A 25,878-nucleotide genomic window follows, 5' to 3' on the forward strand; every position below is an offset into this window, starting at 1 on the left:
GTTCACTTTCTGCTCTTTTTCTCCCACTGAATTTCCACTTCTCCAACAATGGGACCCAGGCACTACTCGATAGCACAATGTAGGAACCATTACATTAAAAGGAACCAGAACATTTTAAAGGATATGGATGCTTTGAGTTATCACCATAGCAGCACCTAGCAACAGATAAAAATGACATCACAAGATATCTATATATTTATATAGGACCGTAGGAACAGATGGCCATTCAGCCCCTCAAGCCTGTTCCAACATTCAATGAGATCATGGCTGAACTGTGCCCTAACTCCATTTACCTGCCTTGGCTCTATATCCCTTAATACTCTTGTCTAGCAAAAATCAATCCATCTCAGATTTAAAGTTATTAATTGAGCTAGCATCTACTGTTTTTTGTGGGAGGGAGTTCCACACTTCCATCACCCTGTGAAGAAGTATTTCCTTGGTCCTGGCTTGGCTCTGATTTTAAACTTGTGTCTTCCCTGTCTTCGACATCATCCACCCCTCCCCACCTCATCAGTGGAAAATGTTTTTCTCTATCTACCAATTTCTTTCAAATTCCTAAAAACCTCAATCAGATCATCAGACCTTCTATATTTTATGTGATCTCTCCTCATAATGTATATATGCACATGTTTGCGTATAATATGTGTGTGAGAGAAAGTTTGTGTGTGAGAGTGTGTACATGTGTGTAAGTTTGTGTGTGTGTGTATATGAGAGAGTGTGTCTATGTGTGAGTTTGTGTATGTTTGCAGGTGTGTCTGTATGAGAGAATGAGTGTGTCTGTGTTTGTGTATGTTTGCGGGTGTGTCTGTATGAGAGAGTGTGTCTGTGTTTGTGTATGTTTGCGGGTGTGTCTGTATGAGAGAGTGTGTCTGTGTTTGTGTATGTTTGCGGGTCTGTCTGTATGACAGAAAGTATGTGTGAGTTTGTGTATGTTTGCAGGTGTGTCTGTATGAAAGAGTACAAGAGTGTGAGTGAGAGTCCATGTGTGGCTGTGAGTGTATGTGAGTGAGTGAGATTTTGTAAGTGTGTGTTTCTATGTAATATTTTGCTCGAATTACGTGTTAAAGTATTCCATGGGCTCACAACTTTGTAACAATCAAGGATTAACAGATCACATGGCTAAACCTCTCATCATTGGCCTCCGTTCCTTGGCCTGATCTTCATTTCAATAAATTTGAGGGAATATTGCCAGCCAGTCCAGGAGGACCATTCAATGCCGTCTGCATATGAGGTGTGATGGCCCTTTAGGTACTGGCCATTGAGGTTGGAGGTGTGGCAATTGTGGTACCACCAGGCCCCACGGTAGAAGGTGGCACAGTTATTCTCTGAGTGATCGTTGTCCCGATCCTTGGTAGTGAATCTCATGCCGCTATGCTTCAGGAGGGAGTCCCCTGAGGAAAGAAACCAGTGGTTACTGTAACGGATTGAATGACATTGTTTGTCTGCACTGTCCCTACCATCTGGAAACCTATTGCTCTGCAACCATTTGTTGTCAGCCAAGGCTCTGTTGGTAGTACTCTCATCTGTGAGTCAGAGTGTTGGAGGTTCAACTCCCACTCCAGAGACTTAAAAATCTAGGCTATACTCCCAATGCAGTACTGAGGGAGTGCTGCACTGTTGGAGGTGCCTTCTTTCAGATAAGACCTTAAACCAAGACCATATCTGCCCTCTCAGGTGGATGTAAAAGATCCCATGGCATTATTTTAAGGAGAGCAGGGGTGTTCTCCCTGGTGTCCTGGGCAATATTTATCCCTCAACTAATAAAACATTATCTTGATGCTGTTTGTGGGACTTGCGCTCAAATTGGCTGCTGCATTTCCTACAACCGTGACTACATTTCAAAAGTATCTCCCTTCCCTGGCTGTAAAACATTTTGGTCTATCCTAATAACCTCCTCCTGCCACCCCCTCCCAACACCCACAACCACCTTGCACTCTCTGATAATCTCCTCCTTGCTCAATAAACTTTTCATCTTCCCCCAATAATCTCCTCATGCCCGCTCATCACCCCACCTTGTGTTCCCCTGACCCAGGAGGGTCTCACCGGGTTTCAGTCCTTGAGTCAGAAAGGGTGTTAAGACCTGCAGTTCCGGAGTACTCTGCCACAGTCAATGGATAACCGTCCCTCTCTGGGTCGACAGAGAACAGACCAATCCCAAACATCCCGTACTGAGCGTAGGCCGTGCTGTTTTCAAAGTCTTCCATCTCGATACGGAGCTCGTATTGTGACTGAGTGGTGAGAGCGTGAATCCTCTTCAAACCTAAGGAGGGAATGAAGATTAATTTTCAGCAAACAGGGTAAATCACGAGGTTGGCAGTGCAGAGGATTGGAAGATGTTATCAGGGTCAGAGAGAAGTTATGAGGGGGACAAGAGGGTGTTGGTGTAAGGAGGAGGTTATCGGGGCAGAAGAGGATTCCAGACATTGAGGGAGGAATTTAATGGCCTCATCGCGGCAGGTGCGGGGCCGTAAAATGCGACGAGCCATTCAAAAGTCTGTCGCCTTCAGCGGGACCATGAAATCCCGCTGGTGAGAATCCCTCTGATGCGCTCCTCAATTGCTGGTGTGAATTTGCAACGGGAGTCTGGTGTGAGCCAGCAAAGGGTCGTGGCTTTGGGGGAGGAATCGCAATCAAAATCCAGTTGAAGGAACTGGGTCCCGAAGCGTTATCGCAGATAGTGGGTGCAGCAGGTGAATCTTGATCGCTATTCCTACCATCTTGTCGACTATCGATCAACAGTCATTGGTTGTCAGCTGTAGCTCAGTTGGTAGTACTCTTGCCTCTGAGGCAGAGAGCTGTGGGTTTAAATAGCTTCAAGCCCATGTTGCCAACTGGCATACCCAGTGCAGTAGTGAGGGAATGCTGCACTCTCAGGGGTGCTGTCTTTCAGAGGAGTCCCTGTCTCTCCTCTCAATGTATGTAAAAGATCCCATGGCCACTAATTGAAGAAGAGCAGGGGAGTTCTACCTGGTGTCCTGGCCAATATTTATCCATCAATCAACATAATTTAAATAAAAACACATTATCTGGTCATTATCAGGTTGCTGTTTGTGAGAGCTTGCAGTGCACAAATTGGCTGCTGTTTTCCTACATTACAACAGTGACTACACTTCAAAAGTACTTAATTGGCTGTAAAACGCTTTTGGAAGTCTTGTGGTCATGAAACGTGCTATAGAAATGCAACTGTTTCTTCATTTTTCTCTTGAGAAATAAAACAAATTGGTTCCCTGCCTGGATCAAATAGCACACAGAGTAAAAGCTAATGAGGACGGTGCAATTGGGAGAATAGTATTGAGTATTAGCTGGGGATGAGCAGGATTAGAACGGGGGGCTAGTTTTTTATTTTGTTCGTCCGGTGCAGACACGATGGGCTGAATGGCCTCTCTTTTCTATGGTTCTAGTGATGCCACCTGTCTCACCTTCAGTGGAATCCTTCAGTGGCAGAATTGAGATCGTCTCCTGAGTTAAGGTCAACTGCTGGATTTTGCCTGTAAATGAAAATTGTTTAGGTCTCCATACTGAGCAGTGGGGAGAGGGAGACAGATGGAGTCAAACAGCTTTGCATTAATTTTAAAAAAACAGCATCTTTTACCTGGCTGTAATGTGAATTGAATTATAAGCCCCTCAAATTATTCAGGGATTGTTGTTCATGACAATGTGCATCACTTGTCAATGACTGATCAAACAGGGTATTGCATTCAGAATTTGCGAAGCTAAAGTCAGCAGAGTCAAACCATGCTCATTCTGACAGTTTCAGTAGCCTCTGTGGACTGGAACAACCCGATGTTTATATATTAATAGACTACCAGCTTAGCTCCTTCACCTTGTGGGATTGGTGCGCTAGGAATCCAATCAATTGGAATATGACAGGGGCTGAAGTATTTAGGTGCATTTCAACGCATTTTTCCATGGTACATAATTATCGTTCAAGTGTAACTGTTGTTTTTATGTAGAACAGCCTGTTCTAGTCATTCACACCATTGCTCTGTGTTAACTGTGGCTCAGTGAATGTTTCTCTCACTTCTGAGCCCTATTGTCATAGGTTCAAATCCCACCCCAGAGACTTGAGCATATACTGAGGGAGGCAGTGGCATTGTGGTAATGTCACTGGACAAGTAATCTAGAGGCCTAGGCTAAAGCTCCAGGGAACATTGGTTTAAGTCCCACTATGGCAGCTGGTGGAGTTTAAATTCAATTAATAAAATCTGGAATTGAAAACTGATCTTATTAATGGTGACCACGAAGCTATTGTTGCAAAAACCCATCTGGCTTACTAATGCTCTTTAGGGAAGGAAATCTACTTTCCTTACCTGGTCTATGCGTGACTCCAGACCCACAGCCCACAGCTATGTGGTTGACTCTTAGCAGCCCTCTGAAGAGCCTAGCAAGCCACTTGCCACTGATGGCCACACCCCATGAAAAAATAAATAATCCAGGCTGAGCCTCTTGGTGCAGTACTGAGGGAATGCTGCACTATAGGAGGTGCTGTCTTTTGGATGAGATGTTAAACAAAGGCCCAATGGATGTAAAAAATCCAATGGCAATATTTCAAAGAAATAGAAGTTCACCCCAGCATCCTGGGCCAAATACATGGACAGATTAGAGAAGCCTGGGGCTGTTCCCCTTGGAGAAGAGAAGGCTGAGTGGAGATTTGATAGAGATATTCAAAATCGTGAGGGGTTTGAATGGAATTGATAGATTCCATTGGTGGAAAGATCGAGAACCAGAGCACACCAATTTAAGGTGATTGGCAAAAGAACCAACAGTGACATGAGGAAAAACCTTCTTATGTTGCGAGTGATTCGGATCTGGAATGCACTGCCTGAGAGTGTAGCGAGGGCAGATTCAAACGTAGCTTTAAAAAATAAATTGGATAAACACCTGAAGAGGAAATATTTGCAGGGCAGTGGAGAAGGGCTGGGACTATGGGGCTAACTAAATTACTCTTGGAGAGATCTGGCATGGGTTCGATGGGCCGAATGTCCTCCTTCTGTGCCGTACCCATTCATTGATTCTATATTCATCCCTTTAACTGTCATCATTAAAAAAAAATTATCTGGTTATTTTATACCGTTGTTGTTGTGGGAGCTTGCTGTGCGCAAATTGGCTGCCGCGTTTCCTACATCACAACAGTGACTGCACTTCAAAAGTACTTCATTGGTTGTAAAGTGCTGAAGTCTGTTTTTTGTGACTTTTGTTGAGGGTTTAATATTGGCCAGGACATCACCAGGGAGAACACACCTGCTCTCCTGCGATCTTTTATGTCCACCTGAGAAGACAGAAACCATCTTCAAACTTGTGTTGCCGGTGAACCAAGCTGACACAAGCACATCAGAGTAAATCATTGACACAAGATACAAACATGGCTAATCAGGAGCACGAGTCAGCCATTCGGCCCTTCGAGCCTGCTCCGCCATTCAATAAGATCGTGGCTGATCTGATTGTAACCTCAACCCCACATACCCACCTATCCTCAATAACCTTTCACCCCCTTGCTTATCAAGAATCTATCCACCTCTGCCTTGAAAACATCCAAAGACTCTGCTTCCACTGCCTTTTGAGGAAGAGAGTTCCAAAGACTCAGGACCCTCTGAGAGAAAAAAAATTCCCCTCATCTCTGTCTTAAATGGGTGACCCTTTGTTTTTAAACAGTGACCCCTAATTCTAGATTCTTCCACAAGAGGAAACGTCCTTTCCACATCCATCCAGATCCCTTAGAATCTTATATGTTTCAATCAAGTCACCTCTTACTCTTCTAAACTCCAGCGGATACAAGCCTAGCCTGTCAGAGAAACATCCCCCACCCTCAAAAAAGCTCTGGACATTGTGGGGAGAGTTTGGATCTTTCAAGGCTGAGATTGATTGATTTTTATTGGGTGCTAAGGGATATGGAGCCAATACAGGTGAATCGGGTTAAGGCACAGATTAGCTGTGATCTAATTGAATGGTAGGACAGGGTTGAGAGGGCTTACTGGCCTCCTCCTGTTCCTAATAAAACATGTACACTTACCCAACCAGTGCTCTCCTGTAATCTTCCCGAATCCATTCTTGTAGGCATCCCATCCTTGGAAAAAATTCACTGATCCATCCTTCCGCCTTTGAAACACCTGCAAAAAACACAGTGAGATGTGAGGAGAGCTGTGAATATCAAACAGTGCAAACGAGCACTCAAAATTCAACAAAACAATCACCACAGGGTGTGGTCACCTCCTCTCCGCACTTCCTAACTTGGCTAATCAAGTGGGAGACACAGGCCGGAATTTTCCAGCCCCTTGGGCCAGGGGGACCTTCCAGTCCCACAGATGTGGGTTCTCCGGACCCGCCGTGGAGGAACTCACTGTGCGGGAGGTTGGAAAATTCCAGCCCCACAGAGAGAATGGGCACAGACTAAAGAAGGCAGACGGGGCTGTGCCTTATTAGCTCACCCGAAAGGAGGCACCTCCAACATTGTAGTGCTCCCTCAGTATGGCACTCCATCAGTACTGACCCTCCGACAGTGCAGCATTTCCTCAGCACTGTGCCTCCGACAGTGCAGCATTCCCTCAGCACTGACACTCCATTAGGGCAGCGTTCCTTCAGTACTGACCCTCCGATAGTGCAGCGTTCCTTCAGTACTGACCATCCGACAGTGCGGTGTTCCTTCAGTACTGACCCTCCAACAGTGCAGGACTCCTTCAGTACTGACCCTCCGACAGTGCGGTGTTCCTTCAGTACTGATCCTCCGACAGTGTGGTGTTCCTTCAGTACTGAGCCTCCGACAGTGTGGTGTTCCTTCAGTACTGACCCTCTGACAGTGCAGTGTTCCCTCAGTACTACACTGGGAGTGTTGGCCTAGATTCGGTGCTAAATTCCCTGGAATGGGGTCTGAAACCCCTAACTTTCCAACATCAAAGACCAGAGTGTTACCCACTGAGCCACAGTTGGATCTTGATACAAGGTGCAATGCAAAGGGTAAATCATGAGCTACTATTTCAAATCAAAACCTTGATGGCAGCCCAATGGAACTGGTACAAACTGGTAACAGGTGAGTTCAGGACTGATGTCAGAGAGAACTTTGAAACACAGAGTGATCAAAGCACTGAAGGAAAATATATCTCCATTGAGTCAAGAAGCAATTAGATGCTGTGACCATGGATGGGGTAGGTGAGTCTGTCGGTTTTTGAGGATGGATGAGCTAAAGGGGCTGAATGGCCTCCCTCACCTGTGATGTTTGTTACTGTGACTGTAGCCAAGATAGATATAAAGATGGGAGCCGCTGTGAAGAACTTGTAGCCCTGGTGCTGCCAAGAACAATATTACAGAAATGAATGTGTAAAGGAAGAGATCCTCTCCCCACAGACTTCCAGAGCCCATCAAAAAAACCTGGATATATTAATCCTACTGCTCTGCCTTAATACAACATCCCCTTTGAAGTGGAGGGAGAGTTGTGGAAGTGCAGGATTTGCTGAGTCGATGCGTGGAGGCCTCCTGAGTCATCATCATAATTCAGAGCTTTGTTAGTGTCGAGGTTTGATGCTGCTGTGAGGCGATGAAAGGTTAGAGCTACGAGGCTAAGCCACAAGATGAAAACTGAAAAAGCAGCCTCCACTAAAACAGCTTCCTGATTGTGCGTATTCATAAGGTGTTCAATTTTTGGGCATTAACCACAACCTTTGTCAATGGCTCCAGTGATTTGTCTCCTGGGTTTTGCTTGCTGCAGTGTCCGGGAGATTAATGTTCAATTTCTGGAGACTCCAGGGCAATCCTGGAGGGTTGGCAACCAATGTAAGAGAATGCTCTCATACAACAACCACCACTTCCATTCATATAGTGCCCTTAATGTAGCGAAACATCCCAAGCCGACTAAAAGGAGTGATTATCAAGCAAAATCTGACACCGAGGAGCATAAAGAGATACTGGAACAGGCGGCTGAAAGATTGATCAAAGAGGTAGTCTTAGAGGAATACCTTAAAGAAGGGAGCAACAGAGAGATTTATGGAGGGATTTTTCCTTTTATTTGTTTGTGGGACATGTGTGTCACTGGCATGGCCAGGATTTATTGCCCATTCCTAATTGCCCTTGAGGAGGTGTTGTTAACCACTGCAGTCCATATGTTGGAGGTACAATTAGAGCATGTTAGAGAGGGAGTTCCAGAGCTTAGGGCCCAGGCAGCTGAAGACACAACTGCCAGATTGTGGGAGGCCAGAGCTGGAGGAGCGCAGAGATCTGCCTACTAAAAGGTTAATCAGGAGAAAGAAATTAGAGGATGAGAGGAAGCTAGCAAGAAATGTAAAAATGGATAGCAAGAGTTTCTATTAAAAAAGGAAAAGAGAAAGTAAAGTGAGTGTTGGTCCCCTGGAGAGTGAAGTGGGGGAGTTAATAATAGATAATAAGGAAATGGCGGAAGAAATGAACAAATATTTTGATTCTGTGTTCCTTTTAGAGGATAAAAAAGCTTTCCAGTAATAGCTGCAAATCAGGAGGTGGAAGGGACAGGGGAACTTGGTGAAATTACTGTCAGTAGGGAAGTGGTACTGAGCAAACTGATGGAGCTGCGGGCTGACAGGTCTCTGTGTTCTGTTGGACTTCATCAGATTGGTAAATATAACCCCTCTATTCAAGAAGGGAGGGAGGCAGAAAACGGGAAACTAGGCCAGTTAGCTTAATGTCTGTTGTGGGGAAGGTGTTAGAGTTGATCATTAAGGAGGTTATAGCTGGGCACTTAGAGAAACTCAAGGTAATCAGGAAGAGTCAGCATGGCTTTGTGAAAGGGAAATCATGTTTAACTAATTTATTGGAATTATTTGAAGGAGTAACATGCACAGTGGATATAGGGGATTTACTGTTCTGGGATTTCCAGAAAGCATTTGATAAGGTGCAACATCAAAGGTTATTATGGAAAATGAAAGCTCATGGTGTAGGGGGTAACATATTAATATGGATAGAAGATTGGCTGGCTGGCAGAAACCAGAGAGTATGCATAAATGAGTCTTTTTCTGATTGGCAGGATGTGGTGAGTGGAATCCCGCAAGAGTCAGTGCTGGCGCCTCAACTTTTTACAGTTTATATCAATGACTTAGATGAGGGAAGTGAAGGCATGATAGCTAAATTTGCAGATGACACAAAGATAGGTAGGGAAGTATGTTGTGAAAAGGACAGAAGGAGGTTGCAGGGATATAGATAGATTGAGTGAGTGGGCAAAAATCTGCCAGATGGAGTACAATGTAGGAAAATGTGAAGTTGTTCACCGGCAGGTATCACAGAATCACAGCGCAGAAGAGGCCCTTTGGCCCATTGAGTCTGCATAAACACGTGAGAAACACCTGACCTACCTACCCAATTCCATTTACCAGCACTTGGCCCATAGTCTTGAATGTTATGACGTGCCAAGTGCTCATCCAGGTACTTTTTAAAGGATGTGAGGCAACCCGCCTCCACCACCCTCCCAGGCAGCGCATTCCAGACCGTCACCACCCTCTGGGTAAAAAAGTTTTTCCTCACATCCCCCCTAAACCTCCTGCCCCTCACCTTAAACTTATGTCCCCTCATGACTGACCCTTCAACTAAGGGGAACAGCTGCTCCCTATCCACCCTGTCCATGCCCCTCATAATCTTGTACACCTCGATCAGGTCGCCCCTCAGTCTTCTCTGCTCCAACGAAAACAAACCAAGTTTATCCAAACTCTCTTCATAACTTAAATGTTTCATCCCAGGCAGCATCCTGGTGGAATGAAAAAGCAGAGTATTACTTAAATGGAGAATGGCTGCAGAATTCTGAGGTGCAGAGGGATCTTGGTGTTCTAGTACATGAGTCACAAAAAGTTAGTATGCAGGTACAGCAAGTAATTAAAAAGGCTAATGGAATGCTATCCTTTATTACGAGAGGGATTGAACATAAAAGTAAGGATAAAAGCAAAATACTGCGGATGCTGGAAATCTATGCTTCAGTTATACAGGGCATTGATGCGACCACATCTCGAATACTGTGTGCAGTTTTGGTCTCCTTATTTAAGGAAGGATGTAAATGCGTTGGAGGCGGTTCAGAGGAAGTTTACTAGATTGATACCTGGGATGAGTGGGTTGTCTTGTGAGGAAAGGTTAGACAGACTGGGCTTGTTTCCACTGGAGTTTAGAAGAGTGAGGGGTGGTTTGATTGAAGTAAGTAAGGTCCTGAACACTATTGACGAGGTGGATGTGAAAAGGATGTTTCCTTTTGTGGGTGAGTCCAGAACTAGGAGGCACTGTTTTAAATTTAAGGGTTGTCCTTTTAGGACAGAGATGAGGAGAATTTTTTTCTCTCAGAGGGTTGTGCGACTTTGGAATTCTCTGCCTATGAAGGTGGTGGAGATGGGGGGTCATTGAATATTTTTAAGGCAGAGGTAGATAGATTCTTGTTAGGCAAGGGAATCAAAGGTTATCAGAGGTAGATGGGACTGTGGAATTCAAAACACAAACTGATCAGCCATGATCTTATTGAATAGCGGAGTGGGCTCGAGGGGCCGAATGGCCTACTGCTGCTCATATTTTGGATGTTGGTATGAGAGAGAATGGAACGGGATTTGGAAGAGAAAATGGAATTTCAGAAAAAGATGCGACTTTCAGCATTGATTTTGCAAGCTGGGATCGAATACTCACAGTCCAACCTCCCCCAGCCAACGTCATGTCACAGGAGACTTGAAATCCTGCTGGATAGTGGGTTGGAAAAATTGAATAGATTCCATTCTCCCTCTGTCCCCTCATGTAGATATCATAGCAGTCTCTAGGGCGAGGACCTGTAAGGGATTTCCAAAGGAGAAAGAGACAGTTTTAGTGAATTAATTTCTAATGTTCATTCGAGCATTTGGAATGACAAAGATTATTAGAGGTTAGAAAATGAAGAGCTGAAAGAGAAACTTGCATTTATATTATGCCTTTCATGTCCTGAGGACATCCCAAAGTACTTCACAGCCAACAAAGCACCTTTAAAGCACAGTCACTATTTTAATGTAGGAAACAGAGCAGCCAATTTGCTGTTTGTGAGAGGTTGCTGTACACAATGTGCTAATAACTAGATCATTTGTTTTTCTGTGGTATTGATTGAGGGGTAAATATTGGCCAGGACACCAGGTAGAACTCCCTGCTCTTCTTCAGTATAGTGGCTCTGGGATCTTTTACATTCACCTGAGAACAGACAGGGCTTCAATTTAATGTCTGATCCAAAAGATTGCCTTTCTGACAGTGCATCATTCCCTCAGTACCGATCCTCCGACAATGCAGTACTCCCTCAGTACTGACCCTCTGACAGTGCAGCATTCCCTCAGTGCTGATCCTCCGACAGTGCAGCACTCCCTCAGTACTGACCCTCTGACTGTGCAGCATTCCCTCAGTACTGACCCTCTGACAGTGCAGCGCTTCCTCAGAACTGACCCTTCAACAGTGCAGCACTCCTTCAGTACTGCACCTCTGACAGTGCAGTAATCTGTCAGTATTGCCCCTCTGACAGTGTAGTGTTCCCTCAGTACTGCCCCTCCAACAGTGCAGAGCTCCCTCAGTACTGACTTTCTGACAGTGCAGTGCTCCCTCAGTATTAATCCTCCAACAGTGCAATGCTCCATCAGTACTAACCCTCCAACAGTGAGGCGCTCCCTCTGTACTGACCCACCAACAGTGCAGCGCTCCCTATGTACTGACCCTCTGACAGTGCAGCACTCCCCTATACTGACCCATCAACAGTGCGGCGCTCCTTATGTACTGACCCGACCCACCAACAGTGCGGCGCTCCTCTGTACTGTCCCTCTGACTGTGGAAGATGGCATATACAGGGGCTTGGTGAGACCACATCTGGATTACTGTGTATGGTTTTGGTCTCATTTGAAAAAGGATGTAATTGCCTTAGAAACTGTTCAGAGACATTTCACTTGACTCATTCCTAGGATGAGGGGTTTATCTTATGAAGAAAGGTTGAACAGGTTGGGGCTACACCCACTGGAGTTTAGAAGAAGGGAAGGTGACCTTATTGAAACATCTAAGATCCTGATGGGAATACCGGAAGGGTTTCCTCAGGTGGGGGAGACTACAACTAGCGGACACTGTTTAAGAGTAAGCAATCTCCCTTTTAAGATGGAGATGAGGAGAATTTTTTTTCTCAAAGGGTCATTAGTCTATGGAATTCTCTTCCCCAGAGAGCTGTGGAGGGTGGGTCGTTGAATTTATTCAAGGCTGAGATAGACAGATTTTTGATGGACAAGGGAGTCAAGTGTTATAGGGAACAGATAGGAAAGTGAGACCACAACCAGATTAGCCCATGATCTTATTGAATGGTGGAGCAGGCTTGAACGACTGAATAGCGTACTCCTGCTCCTTAGTCCTATGTTGCTATGTACCTATGTTCTGGTGCAGCTCTCCCTCAGTACTGCACTGGAGTGTCAGTCTGAAAGATCTGCTCCAGTCTCTGGAATGGGGACTTGAACCCAGAAATTCTTGACCCATAAGTGAGAGCATTACTAAATTAGCCTCAACTGAAGTACATTAAAGAACTTTGCATGGAATGAAAATGGTGAGCATTATGCACTGATTATAAATGGGAACAGATGGGAAGACAGGCTCCAGATTTAAGCTTTAAAAACACAGATCTGCAAAGATTTCCTGCTTGGAATATTTTGTGTAATTATCACCTTTAGATGGGAATGCAAGGCATGAAGTATCCAGTTACTTATGAATCTAACACCCACGCTACACTGCATGAATATGGTGTCTTTAAGCATAAGGGGAGATACTCCATGTGGATTCAACATTCTGTAGACCACCTAGGAACTGGTAAAAGTATTCCCAACACTCATCCACACCTTTCTTACATCCAGACTTAACTATTCCAATACTCTTGTGATTGGTCTCCCATCTTCCAGTCTCTGTAAACTTCAACTGCTGCCAATATTCTAACTCGCACTGAGTCTCGTTCACACATCATTCACCATGCTCACTGACCGATAACGCCTCGACTTTAAAGTTCTCATCCCTCCATGGCTTTTCCCCTCCCTATCTCTGTCACCTTCTCCAGCCCCACAAACCTCCGAGATCTCTGCCTCCATCATTTCTGGCCTTTTGAACATCCCCCCATTTCCATCGCTCCAGCATTGGTGACTGTGCTTTCAGCTGCCTGGGCCCTAAGCTCTGGAATTCCCTCCCTAAACCTCTCTGCTTCTCTCTCCTTTCTTAAATTGTCCTTTATAACTTACCTCTTTGACCTTTTGCTCATCTACCTAAAATATCTCCTTATATGGCTTGTTGTGAAGATTTGTTGATAATGCCCCTGTGAAGCACCTAGGGACATTTTACTAGGTTAAAGGTGCCATATAAATGCATGTTGTTGTTATTGCATGTCTGTTTGATAGGAATGGCCCATTTGTAATTCTGTAAGTATGATGTCCAGTCACAGCACTGACAGACACTGACCAATTAACTCAGTTTTCCTGCATCACTATGTCAATCCCATTTACTTTCCTCTTCTGTTTAAGTATCGCTCTTCTGAAACCCACCTCATTTCATGATTCAGATTTGACTTGATAAGCCTTATAACTTTGATGTGGTTCAGTGGATAGCGCTCTTGCCTCTGAGTTAATAGGTTGTGAAGCCAAGTCCCACTCCAATGACTTGAGCAAAAAATGTAGGCTGACCCTCCCAGTGCAGGACTGAGGGAGTGCTGCACTGTTGGAGGTGCAATGTTTCAAATGAGAAATTGAGGTACTGTCTGTGCTCTCAGGTGGACATAAAAGATCCTACAGTCACTATCTTAAAGAAGAGCACGTATCCTGGCCAATATTTATCCCTCAATAAACATCGCTTAACAAAAAGATTATCTGATCATCACTATGTTGCTGTTTGTGGGATCTTACTGTCTGCAAACTGACTGCTGTAGATCCTATATTAGGACAATGATTACATTTCAAAAAGTACTTCATTGGCTTTAAAGTGTTTTAGAACACCCTGAGTTCATGTAAGGTGTTTTAAAGTTAATTAGTTAATGTATTCCTGTCTCTCTCTCTTTCTCTCTCTCTCTCTCCCTTTTTCAGTCAAGCATGAGTAAAAGGCTCAATCCTTCAGTCTCCCATGGAACTGCAACAAAGCTGGGAAGACTGCCTGATGGGTGAGAAGGGATGAAGGATGTAATGGGACAAGCAAAGGTGCTAGTGAACTCACCATTCGGGCAGCCCCTGGGACGGGCTCTGGCAGGTCCTTTCATCAGGTCGGCCTTCCCAAGGAACCTCATGGTTCCTCCCTGATGTTCTCTCTGGAGGGAGTCCAGTGCATCGCTCACTGAGCCCACAACCTTAACCAAGTTAACCTGATTCTCCGAAAGCAGCTGTGGGAAAAAGAATTGGAACAATTGGAACGTGTAAGAATTACCAATTCAGATTGGACCTATTCCAGCTGTCATGATGTGACCTCCAGCCTCTTGCCACCCATCCTGCCATTGGTTGCCCATCTGGGACCACATTCTCACAACAATCAGAAAGCAAACAGACTCTTCCATGTTCTTCCCTCTCCCCACCCAATCTCTGATATCATTAGTAACTTTTGCTATGCTGGACCAGACAGAAGTGACCTTATGTCAAATTGTTTTCCTTTAAATTTGTGCATATTTACAACCATTGTTAGAGGGTTTGAGCAACCCAGCGGCATTAAAGTGTTAAAGAAAATGAGTACAAGAATGATTATACTATAATACTGCTATAAAGAAAATGAGTACGAGAATGATTATACTATAATAATTATACTGTATTATAATATAATATAACATAGTATTAGTATTATAAACTTAGTGCTGCACTGGAGTGTCAGCCTAGAATATTTGCTTAAGTCCCTGGAGCGTGCACTCGAACTGATGACTCAGAGAGGTGGGAGTGCTACCCACTGAGCCACAGCTGACTTCGACAGGGTAGAAAATAAGATGGGATGCAAAACAGGGCCACTGATTTGTTATCCTGAAACCCCTGATTCAAATATGGTCCTTCAAGCCAACAGCCAACATTCCTAAGTTACAGCTGCTGCTCCATCCCAATTGCTTGGTAATTTTAAGCACATACTGCTCCGAAAAGTGGGACGGAAATTTCCACACCTGCCAGTGGCGGCAAGTGTGACAGGCAGGGGTACAAAGTTTGGCGTGATGGCATAAGTCAGTTTCCTGCTGGCAGGAAATTAGTTTGGAATTTTGTTTTCCCTGCTTTGATGGCGTGTATCTGCGTTGGTGGAGGGTGCAGGTGAATGTAGTGATGGATCTTCACCAGATAGGTCTTCAGCATCTTCAACTGAGGTTGCCTGGGGACTGGGGCTGTGGTGCTTGCTGGAGGTCTCCTCCATCTTTTCTTGTTGGTAGCTGGAATAGAGAAAAGAGATAATTAGTGATTGACTAGGCAGACACCTACACTATAGGTCACTCACAATCATTATCCGCATGATGAGATGTAAACTGGATGGACCCTTACTGGCTTGTTGGGAGAGGCCAATCTCGCCTTCTCTCATGCCAATTATGGGAAATCTTGTCCTGCATAAAGACAGATGGATTGACTGTGAGCACTAAGGATGAAAAAGCAGTTCAGGAGCATGCATGCCTGCTGTGTGTGCTGAGCCCTCCCCAGGCAGGAATGAAAACACCGTTTGTGCAAGATCTTACATGAGTTGGAGTTCTTGAAGTGGCTGGCAGACATGCGGTGCTGGTAGTGTGTGACATCCCCATGGGCTCTAACCCTTAGACTGCCTGATGCCCTGATGAGAGTCTGAGTTTGGAGGGAGGAGCAAGCACTTACCCTGGTGCAGTGTATGAGATCATTCATCTTTTTCCTCTTTTTCCTCTTTGGTCCTCTTTTATAAGCCATGGGTGCTGACCACCCACGTGACCTCCTCCCAGGCCATTGTGGTCAGGCGTGTGGACCTCCTGCTCCCATTCCTTGGAAAGAGGACCTCCTGGCCTGGAGGGGAATTCCCAGGGACGCCTCGCTGAACCGTGGTGCAGAGGGTTTGTTTCTTCTCGGAGGCCATTGCTTCACTTTCCACCACAACAGCTGGCCTGCAGTGAATGAAAGTGTGTGTGGGTGTTGTTTAAGTATACAGCCAGGACCTTCGCCCCCATGATGTAACAGCAGGGTGGATGAATCACTGCCCATCCTGCCATGAAATTTGACGAGCTCCTGGCTGACATGTAATTAATGAGTTGAAAAGTGGAAGATCTGCTATGAAAATCTGCCCCACTGCCCAGTGGGAATCATGCCAACTTCCCCGCCCGCTTAGTTCCAGAGCGGAAAATTGCACCCTGTGGTTCTTGTTTCAATTGTGATAATAAGACATTTTGTAAATACTGAAGGAGCCATAGATAAGAATCTTCTATTGAATCTTACAGCACAAAAGGAGGCCATTCAGCCCATCATCCCTGTGCTGGCTCTTTGAAAGAGCTTGCCAATTAGTCCCACTCTCCTGCTGTTTTCCCATAGCCCTGTAATTATTTTTATCGCTCAAGTATTTATCCAATTCCCTTTTGAAAGTTACCATTGAACCTGCTTCCAGTGCCACTTCAGGCAATGCATTCTGGATCAAAACAGCCCCTGTGTGTGTAAAAAAAAAAAATTCCCCTCAGCTCCCCCTCTGGTTCTTTGGCCAATTATCTTAAATCTGTGTCCCTCTGATCCTTGACCCTCCTGCCACTCAAAACAGTTTCTCCTTATATACGCGATCAAAACACTTGATTATTTTGAAACGTCCTGCTAAATCTTTCCTTTATCCTTCCCTGCCCTAAGAACAATCCCAGCCTCTACAAGTCAATCCAAGATTTTTGTGACCTACAGGATTCAATTAAGGGATATTCCCTTCCTGTGATATAGCAGAGAACAGCTGCCCTGGATCTGGGAAAGTGGGTAACAATGTCCATGTTTTGAAGGTGTATCTGCTGACCCGACAGGCTTTAAAGTGAACTCAGCATCTGAGACCCTTGTTTTCCTTTCGTTGCTCTGGATTCCACTGCCTTACCTCGATTAACCTGCCTTGCTCAGACTGAAGCAAACTCAGCTCTTGGCTCAAGCCGCCCTGGCCTTGTTTCAAGGTCTCGCAATCCTGCCTCAGCTGAGCTGTGCGGGTTGTAAGCCGGGACACCTGGTCCGCCACGGTGACCAGCAGCGCCTTGTCCTGTCCCTCAGACGCCTTCACCTCATCACCGCGACTGAACACGGCAGTGAGAACAGATGACTGGAGGTCTTCCAGACGGGCCAGGTCGCCCTTGTAATCTGGGCAGTTGGGGTCGATGAAGATGTTGATCTTGGAGCTGTCGGCCTGGTCGATGGTGACCAGGGCCTGAGTCTTGTCCTGGTTGCTGCTGATGAGAGGAGGGGTGTCCACGGCATGGTGATACTGGTTGAGGAAGAGGAGGGCTCCTGTCACTGCCACAGCTAGTAACACTGCCAGGAAAAGCAGGACCAAACATAGCATGTAACCACAGCTCAGCTTCTGCAACAAGAAGAGAATCTAATAATTTAGGATTCCAGTACTTAACAACAACTTGCATTTATATAACACCTTTAATGTCATAAAAGTGTCCCATTGCATTACCAAACAAAATTTTGACACCAAGCCACATAATGTGATATTAGGACAGGCGACCTAAAGCTTGGTCAAAGAAGTAGGTTTTAATGGGGTGTCTTAAAGGAGGAGAGAGGTAGAGAGATGGAAAGGTTTAGGTATGGGATTCCAGAGCTTAGGAACCCTGCAGCTGAAGGAATGGCTGCCAATGATGGAGCGATGAAAATCGGGGATGCTCAAGAAGGCAACAGGAGAGGACAGCAGAAACCTCGGCGGGTTCCAGAGCTGGAGGAGATTGCAAAGGCATGAGTGCCATGGAGGGATTTGAAAACAAGGATGAGAATTTTAAAGTTCAGGCACTGCTTAACTTGGAGCCAAGGGGTGGTGGGTGAATGGGATGCTGTGAATCAAGATACAGGCAGCGGTGCTTTAGATAAGCTTAAATTTACAGAGGATGGAAGATGGAGGCTGAGCAGGAGTGTGTTGGAAAGCCGTGACAGTGGGACTGTTGCTGTAGACAGGGCCACTGGGTCTGTGGAACATAACAATAGGAGGATACCATTTGGCCCCTTGAACCTGCTCCACCATTCATTAAGGTCATGGTCATTTCAGTGCCTTGTTTTCATAACCCTTAATATCCTTCCTAACTCAGCAAAAATCTCAGTTGTGAAATTTTCAATTGACCCCTCCCCACCCCCAGCCTCAGCAGTTTTTTGAGGGGGAGAGAGTCCCACAAATTTCTACTCCCCTTTGTGTGAATAAATGCTTCCTGACATGCATACGAACGTATGAATTAATAGCAGGAGTTGGCCCCTTGAGCCTGCTCCGCCATTCAATAAGGTCATGGTTGATCTGAATGTAACCTCAAACCCACATTCCTGCCTACCCCTGATAACCTTTCACCACCTTGTTAATCAAGAATCTATCTAGCTCTCCCTTAAAAATATTCAAAGACTCTGATTCCACCACCTTTTGAGAAAGAGAGTTCCAAAGACTCACAACCCCTTATGTTTAAACATCGACCACTAGTTCTAGATTCCCTCACAAGAGGAAGCATCCTCTCCATATCCACCCTGTCAAGACCCCTCAACATCTTGAAGGTTTCAATCAAGTCACCCCTAACTCTTCTAAATTCCAGCAGATACAAGCCTAATCTGTGCAGCCTTTTCACAGAAGACAACCTGCCCATTCCTGGTATTAGCTAAAAGCAAAATACTGCGGATGCTGGAAATCTAGAACAAAAACAAAAATACCTGGGAAAACTCAGCAGGTCTGACAGCATCTACGGAGAGGAATACAGTTAACATTTCGAGTCCGAATGACTCTTCATAAGAACTAAGGAAAAATAGAAAAGAGGTGAAGAGAAGAATAGAAAATATAGGAACTTAGTTAATATCACCACCGTCAACACCTCTTTGTCATTTTGTCTATGACATCTCTTGGTAATCTCCACCTATCACTGGCCCTTTATCCAGCTCTACCTGTCCCACCCCACCCCCCTCTTAAACCAGCTTATATTTCACCTCTTTTCTATTTTTCCTTAGTTCTGATGAAGTCATTTGGACTTGAAACGTTAACTGTGTCCCTCTCCGCAGATGCTATCAGACCTGCTGAGTTTTTCCAGGTATTTTTATTTTTGTTCTTCATTCCTGGTATTAGTCTAGTAAACCTTCTCTGAACTGCTTCGAACACATTTACATCTTTCCTTAAATAAGGAGACCAGTACTGTACACAATACTCCAGATGTGGTCTCACCAGTGCCCTAAACAACTGAAGCATATCCTCCCTACTTTTGTAATCAATTCCCCTCACAATAAATGATAACATTCTATTAGCTTTCCTAATTACCTGCTGTACCTGTAAACTAACCTTTTGTGATTCGTGCACTTGGACACCTAGATCCCTCCAAGTCTCAGAGCTCTACAATCTCTCACCATTTAGATAATAAGCTTCTTTTTTATTTTTCCTGCCAAAATGAACAATTTCACATTTGCCCACATTATACTCCATTTTGCCAGATCTTTACCCACTCACTTAACCTATCCATGTCACTTTGTAACCGGCTTATCTCCTCTTCACAATTTATTTTCCTACCTATCTTTGTGTCATCAGCAAATTTAGCCACCATTCCTTCCGTCCCTTCATCCAAGTTATTTATCTAAATTGTAAAAAGTTGAGGCCCCAGCACTGATCCCTGGGCCACACCGCTCTTCACATCCTGCCAACCAGAAAAAGACCCATTTATGTAAAAAGTTGAGGCCCCAGCACTGATCCCTGGGCCACACCGCTCTTCACATCCTGCCAACCAGAAAAAGACCCATTTATGCCAACTGTCTGTTTCCTGTTAGCTAGCCAATCTTCTCTCCATGCCAATATGTTAACCCCTACACCATGAGCTGTTATCTTCTGCAATAGCCTTTGATGTGGCACTTTATCAAATGCCTTCTGGAAATCTAAGTACAGTACATCCACTGGTTCCCCTTTATCCACAGCACATGTGACTCCTTCAAATAACTCCAATAAATTGGTTAAACATGATTTCCTTTTTATAAAACCATGTTGATTCTGTCTGATTGCCTTCAATTTTTCTAAGTGCCTTGCATTTCCTGAATTACAGCTGTTTCAGGGTTGTTACTTGTGTCCTCTGTGAATAGCTTGGCTTTAATATTAAGGTGCTGCCCCCTTGTTCTGGACTCCACCACCACCTTGCGTAGCCCCCCCCCACCAACAACCAACTCCATAAGAGAAAATAGTGTCTCTATTTCAACTGTATCAGTTCTTTTAATCATCTTTAATTGGTTTTTGTGACGATGGTTATGGGGTAAATATTGGCCAGGACACGGGTGGTGGAGAAATCCCCTGCTCTCCTTCAAAGTAGTCTGTAGGATCTTTTACATCCAGCTGAGAGGGAATACAGGGCCGTGCTTTAACATTTCATCAAAAACACACCACTCAGAGTAGGAGCATCAACCTAGATTATGGGCTCAAGTCTTGGGAGTGGAGAGTTGACTACAACCTCCTGACTAGTGGTGAAAGTGCTACCCACTGAACCAAGAAACATGAGGATGAACGTGGAAGTTGGGTGAGGGCAGGATATGAGGACAAAGGTGAAGATTTGAAATTCACCACTCTGAGAGACAAACTGCTGGCAGGGCAGGCTGATGATGGAGGTGACAGGGCTGTGGGATTTTGCGTGGGTTGCAATAAACTCTGTGGCGTATGTGTAAGTTGGGTGGGGAGCAGGAAGGGCAAGGATTTGAAATTCAAGTTCAAAAATGAAGAGCTTGTTCTTAGAAACCAAAGTCCCCAGGGGATTGAGTGAATGAATCTGATTTTACTATACAACCTAGTTGTTGACTGAAGGCTCTTGAAAGTGTTTAATGGAAATTAAAGTTGACACAGTACTTAAGGAGTCAAAATGCAAATATATTATAAGTAAAACAGTGAGAGGACTTTATGCTGTGGGTTTTGTTCTGTTTTGCACCTCGGGTTTACAGCTGAATTTAATGAGACAGGATCCTTGTCAGGGTTTACAGTAATTTCTGAAGCCCCAGTGTCTGTTCCAAACATCAGTTCTAATTAAACCAATGTATTTTTTTATTCACAATAGCCACCCATGGTGAAAGAAGGACCAGCATTTATATAGCACCTTTCACAACCTCAAGAAGTCCCAACGTGCTTTAAAACAAATGGAGTAGTTTTGAAGTATAGGTACAGTTGGAATGTAGAAATACAGCAACCAAACAGCGCACAGCAAGGTCCCACAAACAGGAATGTGATAATGAACCCGAAAATCTGCTTTCAAGATGCCGGTTGAGGGGGAAATTATTAATCATTACATTAAGGAGAAATCCTCTGATCTTCTTCAAATAGTGGCCAGGGGATCTTTTACGTCCACCTGAGAGGACAGACAGGGTTTCAGTTCAGGCACCTCTGACATTCTGCAGGACTCCCTCAATGCTGCACTCAGCTTGTGCACCAGGATTTTGTGCTCAAGACACGAGAGTGGGGCTTGAACCTACAACATTCTGGCTCTGAGATGAGAGACAGCAACCCACTGTGTAACCATCTCTCTTCACCGCATATCTTTTTTTATTCATTCATGGGATGTGGGTTTTGCTGATTGGGCCAGCATTTATTGCCCATCCCTAAATGCCCTTTAGAAGGTGGTGGTGAGCTGCCTTCTTGAACCACTGCAGTCCATGTGGTGTAGGTACACGCACGGTGCTGTTAGCGAGGGAGTTCCAGGATTTGAACCCAGCGACAGTGAAGGAACGGCGATATATTTCCAAGTCAGGATGGTGAGTGACTTGGAGGAGAACTTCCAGGTGGTGGTGTTCTCATCCGTCTGCTGCCCTTGTCCTTCTAGATAGTAGCGGTCATGGGTTTGGAAGGTGCTGTCTAAGGAACCTTGGTGAGCTGGTGAGCTTTGCTCTACTCTGTTCTCATTTTCCCTTGACAAGAGGTTCTTGTCTCCTCCAGGTGTTAGTGTTCCTGGCTCATGGTTTCTCTGATTAACTTTCCGCAAGGCAGGTGGTTAATGAGTGAGACAATCCCTGTGAGTTTTCACACAAAATGTGTGTAGTGCATTTCACTTCTTGAATTCTGCAAATTTGCAGAAAAACTCCCAAAGCTGGTGTTTCTGAATTTGTTGAATTTAGTTGCAGGATGTAGGCGTCACTGGCAAGGTTGGCTTATTGCCCATCTCTAGTTGCTCCTTTAGAAGGTGGTAGTGATCTTTTTCTTGAACTGTAGGTAATGAATTTTAATGCTGGCCCATTTCAGAGGGGCAATCAAGTGTTAATTAATACCCGGGAGCTTATGGGGGTGGGAATTGTATTGGGTCCAGGATCCTGTTAGTTTGATTTCATCTAACGGATCCCAGAAATAATAACGTGGCAATTACTTGATAATCTGCTTCAGTGATGTTTGTTTGAGTGATAAATACCGGGAGAACTCTTCTAATTTTTATTCATTCAAAGGATGTGGGCTTCGCTGGCTGGGCTAGCATTTATTGCCCATCCCTAATTGCTCTTGATAAGGTGGTGGTGAGCTGCCTTCTTGTCTGCTGCAGTCCATGTGGTTTGGTACACCCAAGGTGCTCCAAAATAGTGACTATGGGGTCTTTTATGATCACTCGAGAGGGCAGGCAGTTTAGCATCTCATCCAAAAGACAACATCCCAAACAGTGCAGCACTGCCTCAGTACTGCATTGCAGTGTTAGCCTGGATTCTATGCTCCAGTCTCTAGTGTGAGGACTTAAACTAATGACCTTCTGACTCAAAGGTGAGCTTTCTACCTACTGAAGCGGACACACAAATAGTATTGATTCCTTTAAATGGAAGCTAGATGAGTAGATGAGGGAAAAAGAAAAAAGAGATATTCTGATAGGCCAGGATTTTCTGGTTGGTGAGCAGGGGAGTGGGACCCGCTCGCCGACATGTAAGATGACGTGGGCTGACGTTGGGCGGAACTCCTGACATCACCCCACCTCATTTCAATTTTCAGGTCGGCGGGGGCACAGCCGAATCAGCTGTCTGCCCGCCGACCTGTCAATGGCCAATTGGGGCATTGACAAAGTAATTAAAGTAATTAGTGGACCTGCCCATCCAACCTTAAGGTTGGCGGGCAGGCCGGGAGCCCTGGTGGGCTTTGGAAAAAGCATGAGACCTCATCCACGGGTAGGATGAGGCTTCATGTAGGTTTTTAAAAATTTAATAAAAGTGTAACTAAAGGTGATGGACATGCCCCAGCTCATATGACAGTGTCACATCAGGGGACATGTCAGGGAAATTTTTTTTTTCTGTTTTTAACATTTTTTAATGTGGAGCCGATCTCCCTGAGGCAGCACTTAGCCACAGGGAGATGAATGCGCTCTTTCACCCACATGGGCGAAAGAGCACATTCTCAGTTCAGAGAACTGCCCCCCCCCCCCCCCCCCCCACCCTGCCCCCCCACAGCCTGCACAGGGAGCGCTTCCTTGTGGACGTCATGCTGGGCGGGCCTTAATTGGCCCCCCCATGTAAAATGGCGGCACACCCCTGATTGGGGGCACCGATTGGAGGTGCGCCCGCTCCTGAACTTCCCCTCCAACGGGGGAAAATTCTGCCCATAGTGTCGGAGGGATAAGGGTGGAAGAAAGCTCGTGTGAAGTATAAGCGCCTTGACTGAGTGGCCTCTTTCAATGATGTAAATTTGATGTAATGAAGGACCATCTTGTATGTGTTTGGTGTGAGGGGCGGTGGAAGCATGGGTGTGATGTGGGTGGGAACTGAGGAACTGGAGCCCTGACGGAAAATAGTAATGTCTTGAAATGACTCCTCCCAACACCGTTAGGTCTATATCGCTTTAAGCTGCAAGGTCGCCACGCCAGCTCTGGTTGGACATATTCCTGGAGGCTCTCTCACATGGCATCCTGTCTCTAATCCAATCAAAGAGCCTTTTTCCTCTCATTTCCAATATTTCTATAGTTAATAAACGGGAGTATTCAAAGAGCATAAGAAAAATGGAGCAGGAAGAGGCCATTCTCCCCCTCAAGCTGGCTCTGCCATTTGGCATGATCATGGCTAACCTTCAACCTCAACTCCATCTTCCTGCCCTGTCCCCAAATCCCTTAATTCCCTTAGTACCCAAAAATCTATTGACCTCTGTCTTGAATATACGCAACGCCTGAGCATCTACAACCCTCCGGGATAGGGAATTCCAAAGATTCGGAACTCTCTGAATGAAAAACTCCCTCCTTGTCTCAGTCCTAAAAAATGGACCCCTTATTCTGAGGCTATGATACCAGGTCACCTTGTGCGATTTTACGCTCAATCAGGTCAGAGACGTGCCCGACCACGGGACGTAAAATTCTGCCCATAATTTGTTTTCAATATCTCCGCGACTTTACTCTCAGGAGTTGTTTGCAGAATTGCACAGGGATGGAATTTTCAATTCTAGGAGACTCCAGGGCAATCCTGGAGAACTGGCAACCAAATTCAAGTTGCTGCAAGTGCCCTGACGCCGATCACCTGGCTTTAAAAAGAGCTAATGACAAAAATCTATCTACTACCGCAGAAATAATCTTTTGTTTTTCCTTCTCTCCTATGCTGAATGTATGGCAATTAATGTTTGGGAGTTCCCCTGACAACATGAATTCCAGGCTGACATTGCTGCTTGTGTATTTCGGGATTTGACTGATGGAATTTCATATCAATATTTTACTGTTGTTGTCGCTGATGATATCCCTGTGGAATTGCAAAGATGAAAAATGTTATCGATTGATTTCATAAGCAGGGAAGCAAGCAAGATTAAAAAACTGCATGCAAGGTGAACACCTTTGGCTGTTTGATTAGGTTAATTTTTGGTAACTAGTGCCAGGCATGGAACAATCATGTGTGTCCTGCTTCCATATCAAGCAGATTAGACTGGAAACTGCGAGGGGAACACCGAGAAAGGGGGAATTGCGAGAAATAAAAGGGTTAAATTCTCACGGAAGGCTGCACAGATGAGGATGCATTCCCTTGCATACAGACAATTAAAGGGTGATCTAATTATGGTGCTTAAGATGATTAGAAGGTTCGTTAAGATAAAGAGAAACTATTTCCCCTTTTGTGGAGATCAGGATGTTTTCATGCAAAGGGTAGCAGAAATCTGGAACTGTCTTCCCCCAAAAAGCTGTCGAGGCTGGGGATCAATTAATAATTTCAAGACTGAGATTGATAGATTTTTGTCAGATATGGACATTAAGGGCAGAATTTTCCACTCGTGCCCGATCAGCCCTTTTTCATTTAAAAAGACAGGCTCAGTTTAGGCACAGACTCGGGACCCAGAATTCATCCAGGTGTCAGGTTCACCAACCTGCTTTGAAAATCTGGTCCTTGGCTCCACAGGGAGGTAAACCTGAGCCAAGTTCATGACACTACGGCTGGCTCAGATATACGAGGAGCAGGAGGAAGATTAGGAACGTGAGAGTAAGAGGGGATTCAATGGTTGGGGGAACAGAAACTCATCAAGGCTTCTTCGACAGCATCTTCCAAACTTGCCACCTCTACTATCAAGGAGGTCAAGGGCAGCAGATGGAAGGGAACATCGCCACCTGGAAGTTCCCCTCCAAGCCACTCACCGTCCTGACGTGGAAATATATCGCTGTTCCTTCACTGTCGCTGGGTCAAAATCCTGGAACTCCCTCCCTAACAGCACTGTGGATGGCCTACAACACATGAACTGCAGTGGTTCAAGAAGGCAGCTCACCACCACCTTCTCAAGGGTAATTAGGGATGGGCAGTCAATATTAGCCTAGCTAGCAACAGCTGAATCTAATGAACAAATGACAAAAAAAGACAGCTATTTCTCCAGCCAGAGACATGAATCCAG

General features: G+C 45.1%; 1 protein-coding gene across 1 annotated transcript; it reads right to left on the reverse strand.

Annotated features, from left to right (window-relative positions):
- Positions 1–1,131: 1,131 nt before the first annotated feature.
- fibcd1a (fibrinogen C domain containing 1a) lies at positions 1,132–25,419 on the reverse strand. The gene is made up of 7 exons (XM_041194464.1): positions 25,363–25,419; positions 16,975–17,448; positions 14,155–14,317; positions 10,615–10,751; positions 6,011–6,107; positions 2,081–2,260; positions 1,132–1,391 (listed from the first exon to the last, which is right to left on the reverse strand). The coding sequence occupies exons 1-7, from the start codon at positions 25,417–25,419 to the stop codon at positions 1,132–1,134; spliced, it is 1,368 nt and encodes a 455-aa protein (XP_041050398.1).
- Between the last annotated feature and the right edge of the window lie 459 nt (positions 25,420–25,878).

The sequence above is a fragment of the Carcharodon carcharias genome, chromosome 8, assembly GCF_017639515.1.
Source record: "Carcharodon carcharias isolate sCarCar2 chromosome 8, sCarCar2.pri, whole genome shotgun sequence".
Taxonomy (NCBI): domain Eukaryota; kingdom Metazoa; phylum Chordata; class Chondrichthyes; order Lamniformes; family Lamnidae; genus Carcharodon; species Carcharodon carcharias.